At 39.5% G+C, this 24,616-nt stretch overlaps 1 protein-coding gene across 1 annotated transcript; it reads right to left on the bottom strand.

Annotated features, from left to right (window-relative positions):
- Positions 1-9,713: 9,713 nt before the first annotated feature.
- LOC133538311 (mid1-interacting protein 1-B-like) lies at positions 9,714-11,032 on the bottom strand. The gene has a single exon (XM_061879823.1). It carries the CDS (start codon positions 10,721-10,723, stop codon positions 10,232-10,234), a length of 492 nt encoding a protein of 163 aa, XP_061735807.1. The 5' UTR covers positions 10,724-11,032; the 3' UTR covers positions 9,714-10,231.
- Between the last annotated feature and the right edge of the window lie 13,584 nt (positions 11,033-24,616).

The following is a 24,616-nucleotide window of genomic DNA, read 5'->3' as shown; positions in this document are numbered from 1 at the left end:
CATGTGCTAATTATTTTGCGAAGAGAGTTTGACCCGGCAGTAATTCAAGGCAGGCGCATACTATATACCCTGCAATAATTCAAGGAAATACGGTATAGATACATATATATATATATATATATATATATATATATATATATATATATATATATATATATATATATATATATATATATATATATACATATATATATATATATATATATATGAAATACTTGACTTTAAGTGAATTCTAGCTATATATATTTATTTTATTATATATATATATATAAATAAAATAAATAGTTGAATTTCAGTGGGCACCTATCAAATACACAGTAATAAAAACACAGTTGTTCTACTAACTTTACTGTGCTTGCTGGTTACTAAAAAACAACAACAACACTTACCTTTCACTATTTGAGTAACCTTTGTTCTGCCATTTGCGTATTGGCGAGCGATCTCCGAATCCGGGAACATCCTTCACGGATTTGTTGTAGACATCCGCAAATGAGAACGGGATGTTGCTTCCAGCTATCAGCATAGCCATCTTTGTCTCAGCATAAGATACACCATTGGGTCTCCATTTTGCGAGGTGGGCCATAATACTGGGTTGTGAATGATGCTGCGTTGCGGACGCTTTGTACGTGCTTTGCTGACTGACCGTTCATGGCTGAGTATATCCGTTCACTGTGTTCAATGGAGAAGTCTGTTCTACAAAATTTACAGGCAACATACCCCTTCCCCTTCGAACTCTCCTGGATAAACTGAAATTCTTGTTTCCAATCGTTCTGGAACCCTACAAGCGTATTTCTTCATTTTGCTCGTCGACTGTGTAATATATTGGGTTGGAGTCAATAACCAGGCGACGTGATGAAGTTACGTCTCTTTACTGTGGGCTTCAGAACAGACATTCTATTCTATGTACAGTAGATGGCAGTATTGTCCTGTTTAAAAGGGTCACAACATTGAGTCAGGTTCTCATGGAGCTGGAGTGGGCGTGGCCTCCAGCTCCGACTGAATTTCGGGAGATTTTCGGGAGAAAATTTGTCCCGGGAGGTTTTCGGGAGAGGCGCTGAATTTCGGGAGTCTCCCGGAAAATCCAGGAGGGTTGGCAAGTATGCATGAGAGTGTAAAAAGAAGTTAACTAAAAAAAAAAACACCAGTAACTAGCATTGATACCAACTGACAAGTAAGCTAGCGGAATATGGTGAGTTTGTTAGCGGCTAGTGCTATCAGCTTACGTTGGCCATCATAACACCTTTATTAACTCTACAGGCAACAATTTAACATTTATAAATATCATACAAATGTACAAAAAATAATTTAATTGAAATTGTGCGAAACTGCACAGCAATAAAACACACTAGTGTTGATAAATATTGACGTGTATGGCAGCTAGCCAGCCGCTGACGTCTGGCTACTTAGTTAGCGGCTAGCAGCTAACGTTGGCCATCATAACACCTTTATTAACTCTACAGGCAACCATTTAACGTTTTTAAATATCATACAAATGTACAAAAAATAAGTTAATTGACATTGTGCGAAACTGTACAGCAAGAAGACACACTAGTGTTGATACAAATTGACGTGTATGGCAGCTGGCCAGCCACTGATGTCTGGCTAGTTTGTTAGCGGCTAGCAGCTAACGTTGACCATCATAACACCTTTATTAACTCTACAGGCAACCATTTAACATTTTTAAATATCATACATGTGTAAAAAAAGAAGTCAATTGACATTATTTAAAACTGTACAGCAATAAGTTGATACAAATTGACGTGTATAGCAGTTAGCCAGCTGCTGACGTCTGGCTAGTTGGTTAGCGGCTAGCAGCTAACGTTGGTCATCATAACACCTTTATTAACTCTTTAGAAATTACTTAAACATTCATAACTGTTAAAAAGAACTTAAGTAGAACAACTCAGCAGTACAGCAGTACGCATTCGTACCAACATATGTGTATATCAGCTATAGTGGCTAGTGCTAGCAGCTTACGTTGGCTATCACAACACCTCTACTTACTCTATAGGAAACATTTTAACTTAAATAACTGTCATACATGTGTAAGAAGAGGCTAGCTGACATTATGTAAGACAATACAACAGTAAAAAATATTAGTGTCGTTACCAACTAGCCAACCACAGATACCAAGCTAGTTAGTTAGGGGAAAGATCTAGCAGGTAGTGTTGGCCATGATAAAAAAACTTTATTAAGTCTTCCGGCAAATTTTTAATATTCACAAAGGTTATACAAGTGCAGAAAAAAGAAGTTCATTGACATTGTGTAAAACAGTACAGCAGTAAAACACACTAGCGTGAATTCCAATGGACATAAACAAAAGCTAGTTAGCGGCTAACGCTATCAGTAAACGATGGCCATCATAACACTTTAATTAACCCTATTGATGATGTTGAGATGTAGCGTTGAAGATAGTATAGAATGCGGCTTTTTTAGAATATACATATATATATATATATATATATATATATATATTCTTCCATCCAAGCATCTTCAACCGCTTATCCGGAATCGGGTCGCGGGGACAACAGCTCCAGCAGAGACCCCCAGACTTCCCTCTCCAGAGCAACATTAGCAACTTCCTCCTGGGGGATGCCAAAGCGTTCCCAGGCCAGAGAGGAGATGTAATCCCCCCATCTGGTCCTTGGCCTGCCGCGGGTCTCCTCCCAGTGGGACATGCAACGAGGACCTCCCTAGGCATCTGCACAAGATGCCCGAACCACCTAAGATGGCTCCTTTCCAAGCGAAGGAGCAGCGGCTCTTCTACTCCGAGTCTCTCTCGGGTGACTGAACTTCTCACCCTATCTCTAAGGGAGATGCCAGCCACCCTTCTGAGGAAACTCATTTCGGCCGCTTGTATCCGCAATCTTATTCTTTCCGTCATGACCCACACTCCATGACCATAGGTGAGAGTAGGAATGTAGATAGCTTGGTAGACCAAGAGCTTTGCCTTCTAGCTCAGCTCTCGTTTCGTCACAACAGTGCCCCAGCTGCTCCGATTCTCCAGCTGATTTCCTTCTCCATCTTTCTTGGGGACGGCGTGACGAAGTTGGGAGAAGTTGGGAGAGTGGCTGTGCCAGCAATCTGAGGGTTACTGGTTCAATCCCCACCATACTTGCCAACCCTCCCAGATTTTCCGGGAGACTCCCCAAATTCAGCCTCACTCCAGAAAACCTCCCGGGACCAATTTTCTCCCGAAAATATATTTCTATTGTATGTAGTTGTTATTATGCTATCTGAACTCACTATGTTCTCTGCTGGCTGTACATATCCTACTAAGTAAGACCTACACTGTTTCAATGTCCATTTCTCTGTTGATGCAATTGTCGATGACTGAAGTACTGATATCGACCAAAGCTCCTCATCCCACCCCCCGGATTGTAAATATTGTAAATAATTCAATGTATATACTATGATGATTAACTTGTGTGATGACTGTATTATGCTGATAGTATATATTTGGCCCACGAATTGATTAACGTGGACCCCGACTTAAACAAGTTGAAAAACTTATTTGGGTGTTACCATTTAGTGGTCACTTGTACGAAATATGTACTGTACTGTGCAATCTACTAATGAAAATTTCAATCAATCAATCATGCATATGTGGCAATACTCCTCCCCTCTTAACCACGCCCCCAACCAACCCCCCCGCCCCAACCCGACCGCGCCCCCCACCTCTCGAAATCGGAGGCCTCAAGGTTGGCAAGTATGATACCCACCTTTCACCATCCCAGTCACGTCTGTTGTGTCCTTGAGCAAGACACTTCACCTTTGCTCCTTTTGGGTCCTGGTAGAAAGGTAGAAAAACGCTATACAATTATAACCATTTACCATTTATTTCCCTCATTCGTGAACAAGACCCCAAGATACTTAAACTCCTCCACCTGGGACAGAGTCTCGTTCTCTACCTAGACTGTACAAACCATCGGTTTCCTGCTGAGAACCTTGGCCTCAGATTTGGAGATGCTGATCCTCATTCCAGCTGCTGAACACTTGGCTGCGAACCGATCCAGTGAGAGCTGGAGGTCACGAACCGAAGGTGCCATCAGGACCACATCATCTGCAAAAAGCAGTGACACAACCTTTAGCCCCCCGAGACGTACACCCTCTCCGCCATGGTGACGACTCTGCCTAGAAATCCTGTCCATGAAAATCACAAACAGGATAGGTGACAGAGCGCAGCCCTGGTAGAGACCAACCCCCACTGGAAACGGATCCTGAACACAAGTCTCGCGTTGGTTGTACAGAGATTGGATGGCTCTCAGCAGGGTTCTCCTCACCCCGTACTCCCTCAGCACCTCCCACAATATCTCCCGGGGCACCTGGTCATACGCCTTCTCCAAACCCACAAAGCACATGTAGACTGGAAAAACATACTCCCAGGCCTTCTCCAGGATTCCCGCAAGAGAAAAGAGCTGGTCAGTTGTTCCACGACCAGGACGGAATCCACTTTGCTCTTCTTGAATCTGAGATATATATATATATTCTTAGCTGTTAACAAAAAAGCTATGCTCTTTAGTTACGTTCGAGTAAATGTTCTTCTATCATTGTTGTCGCCAGGACAAGCACATGTACTTTTACTTCCTACTCTCTGATGATCGTCATTAAATAACACAATCAATACAGAATGGCCGCACTTAGGACACCGTTGCTTGAGCTGGGCTGTCACGCAACATGTTGTCATCTTATTTTATTGCTATTTTTTCCTGAAAAGGTAGGTTGTTGATTACTGTACCATCTTTAGGCCATTGGAATTTGGAGGCAGAACTGAGAAACCAACGCGACAAACAAGGTATTTAAATAAAGGCTGCCTGGGATAAGGAGGAGATAAGGGGTTAGCGTTAGCGCCGCTGACAATGGCGGCGCGAACAATGGGGCTCACAGGTTGTGACAGTGATTGAAGGAAAGCAATTAACTAAGTACAACAGAGCTAATGGCACAACAAAGACACAGGCGGGAGAACACAAGGGCTGGCAGGGAGTCGATTGGACGAAAAGGCTGGTGATTAAAGCGACCAGGAGAGAGGTCGAACGCGGACACACGCAGAAAGACGTCTCCAAACCCATGGCAGCATAACCTCCTTGAAAGGGAATTTAACCACGCGAGGCGTGACAAGGTGTCGCGGGGAAGCGACAGTTAGCATTCCGTAAACAATCCAGAATCCGCTCATCCAGTTGAGCACGTTTCTCAGAGCTAATAATTACCAGCACGAAAACGATGCACGTTCATTTCAAGCTGTCTGCGTGTGACAATCAGTGTGATATGAAAAAATATATATAAATATATATTTTGCCTCTGGATAGACAACAAAAATAGGAATGAAAAATTAATGTGGCTATGAAAAATAAATATATAAAACGTCTCTGAATGGCTGTCGTTTGAATTGATTAATAATTAAAAACTGAAGGGACGTAACTGAAGCAGCGCTGTAAATATTACAAAAATAACAAAAACATGTTCTTGATTTGACATTTTGTTTTGGTGATACTTAACCTGATTTGCCCCCCGCACCCCCTCCTTTTTATTGTACATTTTATCATTAAAAAATATATTCATGTTAGGTTTTTTTAACATTATTTATCTCACAAGCTAGTGTTCCAGGGTCAAACTTTCAAACTTTCACACACTTATAAAGCAGAGTATGAGAGCCCTAACTGAGCTGCAGCACTCATGCAACCCCAGACGATGACGTTCCCACCACCGTGCTTGAAACTTATCTCGGAACATACACTTGGGTCGCCAGGTACTTACGTGAAGTTAGCCGACAAATGACACACTTTTTTTTTTTTTTTTACATTTGTGTGGCTGCACGAGTGCAACCCTCACTGTGGAGCTGTGGTCCATTGAGGGCATTCATGCTCTGCTTCAGAATGTCAACAGTACATATTTCCATTCTATCAAACGGCAGTTCCCCAAAAGTCAGCTGCCTTCACGTAATTCTGCTGCAACACAAGTGTGTAGCAAATTAATTGTGTCAAAAAAATGTAAACAAAAAGATAATTGTGTCGAGCATGTTTGTGGTAGGGTGATGGTCTAAGGCTGCATGAGTCCTGCTTTAGAATTTTAAAGTACACATTGTAATTTATATCTCCAAACTTTTAAACCATAGTTACCCAAGTAATTATGCAGCCAACACATGTAAAAACAAGTGTGTTAAGAGTCGGCTTACTACATGCAATTTCCTCCCAACACAACACAAGTGCGTAACAATATAATTGTGTCGAGCACGGTTGTGGTAGCGTGCTGGTCTAAGGCTGCATGAGTGCTGCCAACCCTGAGGGAGCTGCAATTCAGTGAGTGCACTTACGCTCTGCTTTAGAATTTTAAAATACACGCTGTAATTTATATTTCCAATCTTTTAGACCACAGTTCCCCAAGTGCTGGTAGCACTTATGCAGCCACACAAATGTAAAAAGAAGTGTGCCATGAGTCGGCTTACTTCATCTAATTTCCTCGACACAAGTGTGTAACAATATAATTGTGTTGAGCACGGTTGTGGTAGCGTGATGGTCTAAGGCTGCATGAGTGCTGCCAACACTGGGGGAGCTGCAATTCAGTGAGGGCACTTACGCTCTGCTTTAGAATTTTAAAGTACATGTTGTAATTCATATTTCCAATCTTTTAAACCACAGTTCCCCAAGTGCCGGCAGTACTTATGCAGCCACACAAATGTAAAAAGAAGTGTGCCATGAGGTGGTTTACTTCATCTAATTTCCTCGACACAAGTGTGTAACAATATAATTGTGTTGAGCACGGTTGTGGTAGCGTGATCGTCTCGGGCTGCATGAGTGCTGCCAACAATGGGAGAGCTAGGGTTCATTGAGGGCACTCGTGCTCTGCTTTTGAATGAATGTTTTTGATCTATTACAACGCAGTTCCTCCAAAATGTTATAGTTTATATTTCCAATCTTTTAAACCACAGTTCTCCAAGTGCTGGCAGCACTTATTCAGCCACACAAATGTAAAAATAAGTGTGCCATGAGTCGGCTTATTTCATCTAATTTCCTCGCAACACGACACAACTGTGAAACAATATAATTGTGTCGAGCACGGTTGTGATAGTGTGATCGTCTCGGGCTGCATGAGTGCTGCCAACAATGGGAGAGCTAAGGTTCATTGAGGGCACTCGTGCTCTGCTTTTGAATTAATGTTTTTAATCTATTAAACCGCAGTTCCTCCAAAATGTTGTAATTAATATTTCCAATCTTTTAAACCACAGTTCCCCAAGTATTGCTCGGTTGGTAGAGGGGCCGTGCCAGCAACTTGAGGGTTCCTGGTTCAATACCCGCTTCCACCATCCGAGTCTCTGCCGTTGTGTCCTTGGGCAAGAGACTTTACCCACCTGCTCCCAGTGTCACACACACTGGTTTAAATGTAACTTAGATATTGGGTTTCACTATGTGAAGCGCTTTAAGTCTCTAGAGGAAAAGCGCTATACAAGTATAACTCACTGCACTAACTTACACATATATATTTATCTATGTATATATTTATGTGTATATATATATGTGTATATGTTTATGTATATATATGTATGTGTATATATGTATATATGTGTATAAATATATGTATTATGGGTGTGGGAAAAAATCCATTGGAATACGAATCGAGATTCTCACCTTGTACGATTCAGAATCGATTCTCGTTTATTAAAAAATCGATTTGAATTTATTTATTTTTTTTTTAGCAATCCAACAAACCAATACACAGCAATACCATTGCAATGTTATCCAATTCCATAACCAAACCTGACCCAGCCACACTCAGAACTGGGACGGCGTGGCGCAGTAGGGAGAGTGGCCGTGCGCAACCAGAGCGTCCCTGGTTCAAATCCCACCTAGTACCAACCTCATCACGTCCGTTGTGTCCTGAGCAAGACACTTCACCCTTGCTCCTGATGGGTGCTGGTTGGCGCCTTGCATGGCAGCTCCCTCCATCAGTGTGTGAATGGGTAAATGTGGAAGTAGTGTCAAAGCGCTTTGAGTACCTTGAAGGTAGAAAAGCGCTATACAAGTACAACCCATTTATCATTTAACTGAAATAAACAGAGCAATTGAGAGGAGAAAAAAATTGAATATTATCAACAACAGTATCAATATTTCTTATAATTTCAGCATAACAGTGAGTAAAAATCCCTCATTGACATTATCATTAGACATTTATAAAAATTAAAAAAAAAGAACAATGGTGTCACAGTGGCTTACACTTGCATCGCATCTCATAAGTTTGACAACACACTGTGTCCAATGTTTTCACAAAGATAAAATAAGTCATATTTTTGGTTTGTTTAATAGTTAAAACAAATTTACATTATTGCAATCAGTTGATAAAACATTGTCCTTTACAATTATAAAAGTTTTTTTTTTTAAATCTACTACTCTGCTAGCATGTCAGCAGACTGGGGTAGATCGTGCTGAAATCCTATGTATTGAATGAATACAGAATCGTTTTTAATTGGAAAAATTGCGTTTTTGAATCGAGAATCGCGTTGAATCGAAAAAATCGATATATAATCGAATCGCGACTCCAAGAATCGATATTGAATCGAATCGTGGGACACCCAAAGATTCTCAGCCCTAATATGTATGTATACATATTTATGTATATATGTGTATATATGTATATATATATGTATATATGCTGCATTAGTGCTATCGACAATGGAGGAGCTAGGGTTCATTCAGTGCACTCGTGCTGTGCTTTAGAATGGAAACATTAATTCTAACATGAACGCTGACAATCTAATAAACCACAGTTTCCTCAGTGCCGGAAGCACTGATACAGCCACAAAAGTGTTAAAAGAAATGTTCTATAAGTTGGCTTACTTCTTTTGATTTCCTGGCAATCGTGTCAAGCGTAGTTGTGATAGCATGATGATCCGGGGCTGCACGAGAGCCACGACAGTAAGAGAGCTGCGGTTAATTGCAGACACTCATGCTCGCTTTAGAATGTCACAGTACATGTTGGAATTCATGTTTCCAATCTATTAAACACCAGTACCTCCAGTGTTGGCAGCACTCGTGTGGCTGAAATGAAGCAATGAGTCCCCTTACTTCACGTAATTTTACGGCAACACCCGATAACAAGATCATTTGTGTCCAGCACGGTTGTGGTAGTTGATGGTCTGGGGCTGCTCGAGTGATGCCAACACTCAGAGAGCTGTGATTTACCGAGGGCACTCATGATCTGCTGTAAAATGTCACAGTACTCATGTTTCCAATCTTTTAAACCACAGTTACCCAAGTGCCGGTAGAACTTGTGCTGCAACACAACACAAGTGTGTAGCAAGATAATTTTGTCCAAAAAAATACGAAAAATTTAAAAATTGTGTCGGGGATGGTTGTGGTAGCATGACGGTCTAAGGTTGCATGAGTGCTGCCGACACTGGGGGAGCCACTAAGGGCACTCCTGCTCTGCTTCAGAACGTCACAGTACATGTTGGAATTAATTACTCCATTCAACCAACCACAATTCCCCACTGCAGGCTGCACTCATGCACATTAGCGCTATTATTCTTAACTGCATGGAAGACTAATATCTATCTAGGCAATAATGGCCGTGTGTCGACTCCTTTTTAGAGGATGGTAAATCTGTACTGCTAACCAAACTGCACGGTGACTACTCTAAAGTACATCCAGGCTTGCCTTTTGTTGCAATAAATGTGAAGCCCGACTGAAAGATTCTTGCGTTCCATGAAAAGTCAACACAAATGGGAGTTGATAGAAAAAGCTTTATTTCAATATTAAATATCAGTAGAAAAGGTAGTGCAAAGTAAAGCACAGTAAAAAAAACAAAAACAAGAAGTGATCTATCGGAATCCATCACGGTTCTCCAAGCAGAACAATCAGTTCATTCCAATCATTGACCAGCGAGTGAAGAACATCAGGAGATCAATGGCGCCTCGTTTCCTGAAGCAAACGCCTCTTTCCTTCTCTGTCTCTTCAAAAATGTCATGTGTGTTGACACACATATGTACACATTCATCTCTACACAATCCATGTGTGTTAAGTGGATCATCCCTAAACATCTCTTGCCTGAGGAAATAAATTATGCCTTAAATAAAGAAAAGTCTGAAATATGTTTCACCTGCGTATCGCACTGAATGCTTGGTTGTGAGTGCAAAGAAGTAATTTGCATTCAGCGTCAACACATCTTACAAGAGTTGTCGTGTCCTTTTTTAATAGCAGCATGTTCTTTCTGGGGCTGTGGGTGGGGGGGGATCGATGTGTTAGAGTCCGATCTCCTGCTTGTAGCGCCTGGTGAGGGAGTTGGCGTGCGTGGTCAGCTTGCTCAGCACCCCTTGGAGCCCGGCCAGGTGGTACTGTAACTGCTTCTGCAGGTCGTCCTCCTCCTCTTCGTACTCGTCTTCCTCGGAGGAGGCGGACAAGGAGGAGGCAAAGGAGGCGAAGGAGGCGTTGGAGTTAATGCGGGTGAGCCTCGGCGGGGTCTCCGCCAAGGCCGGGGGGACCCTCACCCCCCACTCGATGTCCTGCCGAATGGACTTGAGCAGCTGGTAGTAGCTGTACATGTCCGCCTCGTCCACGTCCGGTTGCTTGGGGCAGCTGTAGCCCGGCTCGGCGTCCTCGTCCAGGGGCACGTCCCGCAGCAGGCTGGGCACCATGACGGTCTGGTCCATGTTGTTCACCGCGCCGAGGAAGCGGTTCATGGCGTTGAAGACTGAGTTCTTCGGTTTGGGCGTTTCTGGGAGATGTCGCAGCATTTTGGCGTTTTCCTTCCAAAGAAGTGTTATGTGTGGCGAACCCGTCGCTTGCCTGCTCGCTCGCTCCCTGCTTGAAAGTTTCTGGTGGACTTCCTGCTCCCAAGCCTTAAATAGCGAGGTGTTGTTGCAGGGTTGCACCTCAACCGGTTTGTCTCGTTCCTCTACTGTAAGAAGAGCCGCGTTGACCGGGAATAGCACCCAGTCACCAAGCAAAGCAATGGTGCGTTCACTGACCGGGAGAGACTCCAAAAGTGACGACCGGATCCAAACTAGCCTTAAAGCAATAAAAACGTTGTTTTTTTTAAGTTCCAAAAGTGTGAACTGGCCCTGCTCGGTGTGTCTAACATGAATTACATCATCTGCATTCTGCAGCCATGACACATATTGTGAGACCTGCGGGGGCGTATGCATGAATATTCATCAGTAACAGCCATCAGGCCACCTTACTCTCAGGCTGCACTCTAGCCAATCACTCGGCAGGAGGCGGGACTTGGGAGCGCTAAACCAATGAGGAGTGAGCTCTACTAAACATAAAACACGGGTTGAAAAAAAACTTGTGTGCTTCCATACCAAAACCCCAAAAATGTTCTGAAAAGAAATAGAGAAAGACTAGGTCATAAGTATGTTATGATTGGATTGCGTATTTGTCAGAAAACATTTTAATTACTGTACAGCAGAGGGGTGGGGCAGAAATTAAAGCAAAAATCATTGTGAGGCTCAAAATTAAAGAAAGTGTTAAACTATGAATTACTCACGCATCGATTTAACAATGACATATTGGAAACGAGAAGTCACGCTGAAGAGATAAAATATAGTTGAATTTCGGAGAGAAAAATAGTATCATATTTATCGTATATTTATCAAGTCGTAATATTAGGGGAAAAGTTGTTATAAGTGAAAAAAAAAATGTATTTCCGAAAAAAAAGATAAAAATGAAATTGAGAAAAAAAGTCCAATATTTAATATTGTAACTATAGTATTACTATATTAACTATTCCATAGGACAAAATAAGTACATAAGAAGGTTATATATTTGAGAAAAAGATGTGTATATTTCATAAATATATATATTATGGTGGGAAAAAGTTTTGTATTTTTTCGAAAAATATGATTTGTAAGATTTGGAAAATAGGGCAGCACGGTGGAAGAGGGTTAGTGCGTCTCCCTCACAATATGAAGTTCCTGAGTAGTCCTTGGTTCAATCCCGGGCTCGGGATCTTTCTGTGTGGAGTTTGCATGTTCTCCCCGTGAATGCGTGGGTTCCCTCCGGGTACTCCGGCTTCCTCCCACCTCCAAACACATGCACCTGGGGATAGGTTGATTGGCAACACTAAATTGGCCCTAGTGTGTGAATGTGAGTGTGAATGTTGTCTGTCTATCTGTGTTGACCCTGTGATGAGGTGGCGACTTGTCCAGGGTGTACGCCGCCTTCCGCCCGATTGTAGCTGAGATAGGCACGAGAGCCCCCCGCGACCCCAAAGGGAATAAGTGGTAGAAAATGGAAAGATATATACAAACCCTGTTTCCATATGAGTTGGGAAATTGTGTTTGATGTAAATATCAACAGGAATACAAAGATTTGCAAATCATTTTCAACCCATATTCAGTTGAATATGCTACAAAGACAACATATTTGATGTTAAAACTGATAAACATTTTTTTTTTGCAAATAATCATTAACTTTAGAATTTGATGCCAGCAACACGTGACAAAGAAGTTGGGAATTGTGGCTATAAATACTGATAAAGTTGAGGAATGCTCATCAAACACTTATTTGGAACATCCTACAGGTGTGCAGGCTAATTGGGAACAGGTGGGTGCCATGATTGGGTATAAAAACAGCTTTCCAAAAAATGCTCAGTCTTTCACAAGAAATGATGGGGCGAGGTACTCCCTTTTGTCCACAACTGCGTGAACAAATAGTCAAACAAAATAGTTTAAGAACAACGTTTCTCAAAGTGCAATTGCAAGAAATTTAGGGATTTCAACATTTACGGTCCATAATATCATCAAAAGGTTCCGAGAATCTGGAGAAATCACTCTGCGTAAGCGGCATGGCCGGAAACCAACATTGAATGACCGTGACCTTCGATGCCTCGGAAGGCACTGTATCAAAAACCGACATCAATCTGTAAAGGATATGACCACAAGGCCTCAGGAACACTTCAGAAAACCACTGTCACTAAATACAGTTCATCGCTACATCTGTAAGTGCAAGTTAAAGCTCTACTATGCAAAGCGAAAGCCATTTATCAACAACATCCAGAAACGCCGCCGGCTTCTCTGGGCCCGAGATCATCTAAGATGGACTGATGCAAAGTGGAAAAGTGTTCTGTGGTCTGACGAGTCCACATTTCAAATTGTTTTTGGAAATATTCGACATCGTGTCATCTGGACCAAAGGGGAAGCGAACCATCCAGACTGTTATCCACGCAACGTTCAAAAGCCAGCATCTCTGATGGTATGGGGGTGCATTAGTGCCCAAAGCATGGGTAACTTACACATCTGTGAAGGCACCATTAATGCTGAAAGGTACATACAGGTTTAGGAACAACATATGCTGCCATCTAAGCGCCGTCTTTTTCATGGACGCCCCTGCTTATTTCAGCAAGAAAATGCCAAACCACATTCAGCACGTGTTACAACAGCGTGGCTTCGTAAAAAAGAGTGCGGGTACTTTCATGACCCGCCTGCATTCCATACTTGTCTCTCATCGAAAATGTGTGGCGCATTATGAAGCGTAAAATACTACAGCGGACACCCCGGACTCTTGAACGACTGACGCTCTACATAAAACAAGAATGGGAAAGAATTCCACTTTCAAAGCTTCAACAATTAGTTTCCTCAGTTCCCAAACTTTTATTGAGTGTTGTTAAAAGAAAAGGTGATGTAACACAGTGGTGAACATGCCCTTTCCAAACTACTTTGGCACGTGTTGAAGCCATGAAATTCTAAGTTAACTATTATTTGTTGTCTTTGTAGTGCATTCAATTGAATATGGGTTGAAAAGGATTTGAAAATCATTGCGACCCCGAAAGGGAATAAGCGGTAGAAAATGGATGGATGGATGGATGTATTCCGTTTATATTTACATCTAACACAATTTACCAACTCATATGGAAACGGGGTTTGTATATTTAAAAAAAAAAAGTTGTATATTTGAGAAAAAGATGCATATATTTTCTATAAAAAAATGTATTATGTGGGAAAAAGTTGTACATATTTTGAGAAAAAAAGTTTTATAATTTAAAAAATAATTGTATACTCAATTTGAAAAAGTTGTATATTTGAGAAAAAGATGTGTATATTTTCTATAAAATAAATAAATATATATATATATATATATATATATATATATATATATATATATATATATAATGGCGGTAAAAAGTTCTATATTTTTTAGAAAAATAGTTGTATAATTTAGAAATCAACTGTATATTTTTAAGAAAAAAAAGTTATATATTTTGGAAAAATATGTGCATTTTTTATTTTAAAAAATATATGTTTTTGTGGCAAAACGTTATATGTTTTTGAGAACTTAGTTGTAGAAATATAACATTTTTAAAATTATATTTAAAAAAAAATAATAATAGTTTTCAAGAAAAAAGTTGTACATTTAAGGAAACAAATTTTAATATTTGTGGCCCTGCGATAAGGAGGCGACTTGTCCAGGGTGTACCCCGCCCTCCGCCCGAATGCCGCTGAGATAGGCTCCAGCACCTCCCGCTACCCCAAAAAGGGACAAGCGGTAGAAAATGGATGGAATTTCCATATTTTCTCAAAAACAATTATATTGTAAAGCAGTGGTTTCCAAAGTTTTTTGTTGGCCCAAAGCAAATTGTAAAAATATTCATAATTCAATGTATTATTTAACATTACACTAAAGCTAAGAATTGAAAGTTTTAGATATTTTAGCATACATTGACCTACACTGGATTGGTTTTATTAGCGTCTTTAATGTTCAAATGAAAAAATAAAGGTGACGCCCGTATCCTCTGATTTTCCTGCATGAGACACTCCATGCAAAAACTTTGGACAACAATGTGGTAGAAGAAAAATGTAGTGTATATTTAAGAAAAAAGTTGTTTTTTTAAAATAAAAGATGTGTATATTTTGTATTTATCAGTAGTGGGAAAATGTGTTGTGTATGTGTTGTATAATTGAGAATGTTCTTAATAAAAAAAAAAGTGGTGTATTGAAGAAAAATATGTGTTTATTTTCTAAAAAATTTTTTTATAGTTGGGGAAAAGTTAAACATTTTTTAGAAAAATAACGGTACACATTTATGAAAATTAGTTGGGAATTTTTAAGAAAAAAGTTTTGTATTTGAGAAAGTAAATATATATTTCTTAGATTTCCTAGAAGTAATTTATAATGCAGAGTAAAAAAAAAAAGAAGTGTATTTTCAAAAAAAAAAGCTTTATATTTAAGGAAAAAGATGTTTATTAAAAAAAAATACAAATAAAAATGCATAGCAATAACATGTAATATTGTTCAAGATTTAATTTTTTATATACAATGAATCGTTTGAATCTGAATCTGTCTGCCTCCCGCAGATGCTCAATCAAGCTTTAATTTCTCTCCTCTTGAAAAAAGGCAAGGACCCCCATTACCATGAATTGATTTACGTGGACCCCAACTTCAACAAGTTGAAAAACTTATTCGGGTGTTACCATTTAGTGGTCAATTGTACGGAATATGTACTGAACTGTGCAATCTACTAGTACAAGTTTCAATCAATCAAACCCTTTGTCGTGCACTTTGTATCGCCCTGGCCTGGATACTATTTTCCTGTTACTTATTAATGCGTATTAATCCGGGTTCATTCGGAATAGGCCCTGCTTTCCTAATCTTCAATATATTTTCAACATATTGTATGATGTACCTGCTCTTAACACTTAAAGGCCTACTGAAACCCACTACTACCCACCACGCAGTCTGATAGTTTATATATCAATGATGAAATATTAACATTGCAACACATGCCAATACGGCCATTTTAGTTTACTAAATTGCAATTTTAAATTTCCTGGGAGTTTTTTCTTGAAAACGTTGCGTAATGATGACGTGTACGTGTGACGTCACAGGCTCTTAGGAATATGAGCGCTGCACACACACATAGCTAAAAGTCGTCTGCTTTAACCGCATAATTACACAGTATTTTGGAGATCTGTGTTGCTGAATCTTTTGCACTTTGTTCAATTAATATTGGAGAAGTCAAAGTAGAAAGACGGAGTTGGGAAGCTTTAGCCTTTAGCCACACAAACACACGGCGATTCCTTGTTTAAAATTCACGGAGGTGAAACTTTACTATGGATCAGAGCGGGCATGGATCCCAACCGAATGTCAACCAGCAGGTTTCGGTGAGAAAATTGTGATTAAAAAGTCGCTTCTTACCGGATATCAGCTGAGCTTGTGCCGCCCATACAGCTGCCGTCGACTTCCCTGAGACACTGCGTGTCAACCCCCGGCCGTGGACGTACACTTCCGACTATCAGGTACTGTTAAACTCACTAAAACACTAGCAACACAATCGAAAGATAAGGGATTTCCCAGAATTATCCTAGTAAATGTCTCTAATAACATATGAATCCGTCTCAATGCAATCAGGTTTTTTTTTGGGGGGACTTTTTTTTTTTTTTCTAGTCCGTCACTATAAATATCCTCAAACACAAATCTTTCATCCTCGCTCAAATTAATGGGGAAATTGTCGTTTTCTCGGTCCGAATAGCTCTTTTTGTTGGAAACTCCCATTAAAAACGAGGCAGAGCTTTTCTCCAGTTGCGAACTTTATCGTGGATTTTCTCTATTAAATCCTTTCAGCAAAAATATGGCAATATCGCAAAATGATCAAGTATGACACATAGAATGGACCGGCTATCCCCATTTAAATAAGAAAATCTCATTTCAGTAGGCGTTTAAGAGGCAGTAATACGCACTTATGTGTAGAATATATGTCGAATATATTTATATTATTCATATATTCTATATTATATATATAATATATTATATATATTATATATATAGTTATTAATATGTTATATATATTATATTATTTATTATTATCATTGTTTATTGTGAGCGAACTGTGGTGCTGAATTTCCCCCAGGGATCAATAAAGTACTTTCTATTCCACTCTCTCTATTGTATATCTATGCGTATGGATGCTGAAAAGGTGTTTGACAGAGTGGAGTGGAATTATCTATTTCATGTCCAGGAGATATTGGGCTTTGGTAACAGGTTTATTTCATGGATTAAACTCCTATATTCATCTCCTGAAGCCTTGGTCAGGACAAATAATATTCAATCCGAATATTTTTGTCTTTACCATTCAACATGGCAGGGATGCCCGTTGAGCCCATTACTTTTTGCTTCTGTCATTGAGCTTCTGTCAATAGCGCTTCGTACCAACCCACTTATTACATATGGAGACACAATGTGCTGGTGAAAGTCTCTCCCTATGCAGATGATATCTCGGACATCTCTGACTCAGTCCCAGCTGCCTTAAGTACTCTCCAAACTTTTGGACATGTGTCTGGCTACAAATTGAACCTGGTGAAATGTGAAATATGCCCTATAAATTCTGCTGCCAAGAAATATCGTCATCATAATTGTCCCTTTAAAATTGCCTGGGGAAGTTTCACATATTTGGGCATCCAGGTCACACATTCGCTTGCAGAGCAGTATAAAGCCAACTTTGTTCCACTGTTGTCTAGAATCTGGAAGGAATTCTGATTGCTTGCCCTTACTCAATATATCTACAGTGTCAACTCTGTTCAAATGAATGCATTTCTGTGATTTTCCTACTTGTTCCAGTGTATACCGCTCTTTCTCCCTACGTCCTACTTTTGTAAATTAGATATTTAGATCTTGATTTGGAATAAAACGACTCCCAGGTTATGTAAACAATATTTACTGAAATCCAAATGAGGTTTTACCACAGGGCCACCAACATTACAATTCTTTAATATTGGCTGCGATATGAAGCATTTAATCCTCCTCTGTTATGGAGGCTAATTCAACTAAACCAGTATCTTTTGGGGTTCGGGTTCACTCTTCCTTCCACTCTTCCACTTCCTTTTTTTACAAAAAATGTATCCGTTTTTTCAAGAAAATGTTGTATATTGGAGAAAAAGATGTTTATATTTTCAAGAAAAAAATACTACAAAAGGAAACAAACACAGACCCAATAATAAAACTTCAAAAAAGGGTCATTAGAATAATACACAAAGCCTGCTACTATGAACATACTAATCCATTATTTATGAGTTCAAATGTATTAACATTTTCAGACATTGTGTTTTTAAAAACAATGGAAATTATGTTTCGAGTAAAGAACAACAGCCTTCCAACTTGTATTCTCAGGCAGTTTCATTTAAGAGGAGAAAACTATAATTTACGGGGGATATCGATTTTTGAAATAAGTAAAGCAAGAACAAATATAAAATACAAATGTATTACAGTTTTAGGAAGTAAATGGTGGAACAAGCTCAGTGATGAGCTGGAGACATGCACTTCTTTGGTAAGGTTTAAGAAAACATTGAAAGGTGAAATAATTGAAAAGTATAAAATATAGTAAAAATTACTTTCATCCCATTGATTTTTGATTTTTGATTTTTTTTTAAAACGTTGATGTTTCAGGCAATCTAATCTTCAGTGAAGGTATAGGATAGGCAAATATAAGCTTTGGCTTCAGCCTATTCCTTTTTTGGTCATTGTTTTTCTTTTCTTTCGTGTGTAAATGTGCATTATTGTATACATATAACATGTACTGTAAAACTGATCACACAAAATGGTTGATTGATTTGATTGATTATATGACCGAAATAAACTTATTTCATTCAATTCATTCAAAACAGTTCTACATTTAAAGAATGGTGTATACATTCGAAAATAAGTACTTATTTTTGAGAAAAAAAAGTTGGATATTTCAGAAATATTTTTTTTTTTTTATAAGATGATAATGTTGTCTGTCTATCTGTGTTGGCCCTGCGATGAGGTGGCGACTTGTCTAGGGTGTACCATGCCTTCCGCCCGATTGTAGCTGAGATAGGCGCCAGCGCCCCCCGCGACCCCAAAAGGGAATAAGCGGTAGAAAATAGATGGATGGATGGATGGCAGCGGCGTGGCACGGTTGCTAGAGCGGCTGTGCCAGCAATATGGGGGTTCCAGGTTCGATCCCTGCTTCCACCATCATAATCAGTGCAGTTGTGTCCTTGGGCAAGACCCTTTACACACCTGCTCCCAGTGCCGCACACGCTGGTTTAAATGTTGGTTAAACATGTAGGTAATGGGTTTCACAATGTAAAGCACTTTGAGTCTCTAGTGAAAAGCGCTATATGAATATAATTCACTTCACTTCAAGGAAAAAAGTGTTTTTTTTCTAGAAATATATATATTTGAGATAAAATGATTGATTTTTCAATTTAAAAAAAAGTAAGTAGAATAAAAAACAGTATATTGTCAAGAATTCGCCATATTTTTGTCTGGAAAAATTGTCTTTGATATCACAAGAATAAAGGTGTATTTTCTTTTCCAAGACAGCAGAGGCAAGTCCAATTCTAACAAGGGAAATTGTGAGTTCCCACACATGCCTTTCACACAAATGTGTGAACGCTAGCTTCAGTGCCTGGCAAATATGTTTTACAAAATCTAATAAAGAAAACAGAAACATTCAGTCACCAAAAAGTCCTTTGTCAATCAATGACTCCATGAAATCAACCCACAGGACAACTGGTTGCCATTGAAGTAGCTGATGTAATCATTGTATTCGATCAGGAATACAGATCCATATCTAGGATAGGCAGTAGGCTAATGTTAAGCAAGTAGCTTGTCTTACGAGAGAAATAATCTCTTTCAATTGAACAATCCAGCCTGAAAGCCTGTTTTGGTTTCACTTAAGTCCATCGACTGCCTGATCTATGATCTTTACCGAAACCCAAGGAAGGCTTGGCCATTCAAGGCTATTCAAAATAGTTTAGCACAGACTCACTTCAATGGTTAACGTTACTTTTTGATACTTATTGGCAAAGGTTAACATTTGCCAACATCTGATGAGTAAAAATTAGCATACACAACACAATTGGAATGTCGTGTTCTATGCGTACATAACAAGGTCGCTAAGCTCTGTACACGAGCCTGAAAAACATGATTGAAAAAGCTGTAACATGCATGCCAGGCCACTAGTAGGCGATGTAGTTTTTAATGTTTAGGCAAAAATGCAGTTGTCTTATAACAAATTACACCATCTTTTGGGGCTTGGGTTCACTCTTCCATCCACTCTTCTACTTCCTTTTTACACAAAATGTATGTTCAGTTTATTTGTATATTTTGTAGGGGGGGAAAGTATTGTAGAGAGAAAAATGCAGTGTTTTTTCAAGAAAAAGGAGAAAAATATGTTTATATTTTCGAGAAAAAAAATACTATAAAAGGAAAACAGTTCTACATTTTAAAGATTGGTTTATACATTCAAAATAGCCACCAGCTGCCACCTACATATATGGAAGAGTATTACACGGTTACTCTGCCGAGCTGTAGCCAGCACAGACACTCAACGACAACACATACTTTGCAGACTATAATTACTGGTTTGCAAGAAACATTTTCAACCCAAATAGGTGAAATTACATAACCTACCACGGCACACCAGACTGTATCTGACGGCGCGGCACAGTGGTTGAAAAACACTGGTTTAATGGACACAATGAAACACAAATAGGCTCATAGAGTCAACTTGTAATGTACAAACCCTGTTTCCATATGAGTTGGGAAAGTGTGTTAGATGGAAATATAAACGAAATATAATGATTTGCAAATCATTTTCAACCCATATTCAGTTGAATATGCCCCAAAGACAACATATTTGATGTTCAAACTGATAAACATTTTTTTTTTTTTTTTTTTGCTAATAATCATTAACTTTAGAATTTGATGCCAGCAACAAGTGACAAAGAAGTTGGAAAAGGTGGCAATAAATACTGATAATGTTGAGGAATGCTCATCAAACACTTATTTGGAACATCCCACAGGTGTCCAGGCTTATTGGGAACAGGTGGGTGCCATGATTGGGTATAAAAGCAGCTTCCATGAAATGCTAAGTAATTCACAAGAAAGGATGGGGCGAGGTACACCCCTTTGTCCACAACTGCGTGAGCAAATAGTCAAACAGTTTAAGAACAACGTTTCTCAAAGTGCAATTGCAAGAAATTTAGGGATTTCAACATCTACGGTCCATAATATTATCAAAAGGTTCAGAGAATCTGGAAAAAAAGAGTGCGGGTACTTGCCTGGCCCACCTGCAGTCCAGACCTGTCTCCCATCGAAAATGTGTGGCGCATCATGAAGCGTAAAATACGACGACTGAAGCTCTACATAAAACAAGAATGGGAAAGAATTCCACTTTCAAAGCTTCAACAATTAGTTTCCTCGGTTCCCAAACATGGGCTTCACGGTGGCAGAGGGGTTAGTGCGTCTGCCTCACAATACGAAGGTCCTGCAGCCCTTGGTTCAATCCCAGGCTCGGTATCTTCCTGTGTGGAGTTTGCATGTTCTCCCCGCGAATGCGTGGGTTCCCTCCGGGTACTCCGGCTTCCTCCCACTTCCAAAGACATGCACCTGGAGATAGTTTTATTGGCAACACTAAAATTGGCCCTTGTGTGTGAATGTGAGTGTGAATGTTGTCTGTCTATCTGTGTTGGCCCTGCGATGAGGTGGTGACTTGTCCAGGGTGTACGCCACCTTCCGCCCAATTGTAGCTGAGATAGTCGCCAGTGCCCCCCGCGACCCCAAAAGGGAATAAGCGGTAGAAAATGGATGGATGGATGGATGGAGTTCCCAAACATTTATTGAGTGTTGTTAAAAGAAAAGGTGATGTAACACAGTGGTGAACATGCCCTTTCCCAACTACTTTGGCACGTGTTGCAGCCATAAAATTCTAAGTTAATCATTATTTGCAAAAAAAAAAATAAAGTTTATGAGTTTGAACATCAAATATCTTGTCTTTGTAGTGCATTCAATTGAATATGGGTTGAAAATGATTTGCAAATCATTGTATTCTGTTCATATTTACATCTAACACAATTTCCCAACTCATATGGAAACGGGGGTTGTGCAACATGTGCCAGCTAAAGTTCATTTAGTTTCCCATAAAAAGTTGCATGAGAAATAGGCCACCAATAGATTGATACAGGATGTACGTAGAACATGCAGTGTCAGCGTGTAATCTACACCGTTGTCCTTACAGCAAACAAAAACATGTTTTCATGCACACCTTCTGCTTGTAAATGAAGATTAAAATAGCGCATGTATGTTACATAAACGCAGCGAGGGGAGGAGGTAGGGACGGACATGACTGGCATAGCTCAACAGAGCAGTCGATACGACCATCCCTGGGACCAAAGCGGCACAGTATGTACTTGATACCTTTCCAGTGAATCAGCCCAGCAAAATTGTTGCTGAGCAAGAAAAGGGAGAATGTGAAAGAACAGAAAACCCGCCGGGTGAGTTTTGTCCTACTGGTAGCGTTTCTCCTCTTGGCATTCTCACTTATCTCAAGTGCACACGATCAGATTACCCGTTTGGTGCGACCAGAGATGACCAACTCTGGGCAGCTAGCAACCATTTTTCTTTTGCATTTTTTTTACCCCAACAACAAGAAACAACAAATAACTACCCGCACTCCCCACAATCCATTTGATTCATATTTATCTTATTGTTATTTGTTGGGTTGTTAACATTTGATTAAAGCACTTGAAAAATTGCTCCCGTCCAAAAATAGTCACAACAATTTACAGCTGATGGAAAAATACCCATAAAATGTTTGGTGAGTTTCCCTTTTGAAAGCAAGCTCATCTTCTCAAAGTTCACCGTGGTGCTGTTTATATCTGAGAGACTTAGACTTAGACAAACTTTATTGATCCACAAGGGACATTTTTCAACACAGTAGCGCAGTTACAAAGGATGGAAAGGGTAATGCAGGTATTAAGTACATTAAAAATTTACCATGGAAGCAATATAAAATGTAACATATATGTAATATTTACGTACTATATATACAGTATATAATATATACAGGTATATTATATTATTATATTACATTTTTATATAATATATACAATATATAACAAATCCCAATTACCATGTACAATATTACAGTCTTTGTAACAGCTGCAGCAAAAAAAAGAGTAGCATAAAAAAAATATACATTATAAACAAGGAAAGGTAGCTAACATGGTAATAGACACATATTATACGTGATCATTAAAAACAAAACAAAAATAACTATTTTACTATAAAAATTTTTTTTTAAAAGACAGAGAGATATCCTTCTGAGAACCAGCGTCCTCTGCAGTGGACATTTGGCTATTTCAAAAAATAAAAAATCCGACAGAAATAGTGAAATGAACCAAAAACAAACAGTGCGCTACTCGGCTCCGACCAGAAGAGGCGCTGTTCATTCAGTCTAGACTCGTTTGCCGTCTGAAGAAGACCAACGAAACGCCAAAGATTGAGCTACAGCCCCACTTGAGTGTACATCCATCCATCCATTTTCTACCGCTTGTCCCTTTTGGAGTGGCGGGGGGTCGCTGGAGCCTATTTCAGCTGCATTCGGGCGGAAGGCGGCGTACACCCTGGACAAGTCGCAACCTCATCACAGGGCCAACACAGATAGACTGACTACCGCTTGTCCCTTTTGGAGTGGCGGGGGGTCGCTGGAGCCTATCTCAGCTGCATCCGGGCGGAAGGCGGTGTACACCCTGGACAAGTCGCCACCTCATCACAGGGCCAACACAGATAGACAGACAACATTCACACTAACATTATTTAATTTTATTTAATTACTATTGTTGTTTTGATGATGGTATTTTTGGATTTTAATTTTGAATAATTTTTCCTTCTTTTCATTTTCTCTAAAGCACTTTAAATTGCCTTGTGTACAAATTGCGCTGTATAAATAAAATTGCCTTGCCTGGAATTCCTATTAATAAGGCATAAAAGAGGAGTTCAGAACATTTAGAGCACAAGTTTGCTGTCCCAAATAAGAAAGTCAGTGGTACTTAATTTTACTTCGTTCAATGAAAACCAAATTGTAGGAAAAAAAATTTCAAAAAATTAAAACTCTGATTTGTCCATTCTTTGTAGGCCACATTCTTAAAATTTAATATATTTTCTAATTTTTTTTTTTATCATAGTGCTGGCACTTGCAACTTCTGGTGGCTTATTTTACAATTAAACTTAATAGGAGGTATTCAACCCTAAACACGCTAATTTGTTATATTTGTCTCAACGATAATCAACACGGTGAACAAAAACCGAGACAAAATTTTGGCAAAAACTTTCCTTGAAAAACAATTGTGAAAACCAATGTTTTCAATGCCTGATAAGCTCTCCAGCATATCAATAAACGTCAACAAAGCTCACTTGTGTGCATTCACGCATAGCATAAAAGGTTTGGTGAACAAAATGAGACGAAGAATGAGTGGTATAAAACACGTCTTTCTGTGGCAGCGTCGGAGAAAGTCGTACATGTAGACAAACTACGAGGAATTCAAGGACCGCCAGAATTAGTAGGACTAAACAGCGCTCATCAGAAAATCATGTTCAATATAAACAGTTGGATTTCCAACATCTATGGAGGTTTATGTCAAGTTGTCCTCCTAAAGAAACAATATTAAAACAAAAATATATTTTTCCCCCATTGTTTTCTATTTTCATACATTTTTGAAAAAGCTCCAGGGAGCCACTAGGGCGCCGCTAAAGAGCCACAGGTGGCCTACCCCCTGGTGTAGATCCACCCATGGCATTTGCTGTTAGCGGTTAGCTATTGTATCCTCCTACGGTGTTTAGTGAAGCATGTTTAGCTATTCCTCGTCCTGCAGTGATAATGGTACT

The sequence above is a fragment of the Nerophis ophidion genome, linkage group LG19, assembly GCF_033978795.1.
Source record: "Nerophis ophidion isolate RoL-2023_Sa linkage group LG19, RoL_Noph_v1.0, whole genome shotgun sequence".
NCBI lineage: Eukaryota > Metazoa > Chordata > Actinopteri > Syngnathiformes > Syngnathidae > Nerophis > Nerophis ophidion.
The sequence above is the reverse complement of the archived record's forward strand: the minus strand, read 5'-3'. Positions and strand labels throughout refer to the sequence as shown.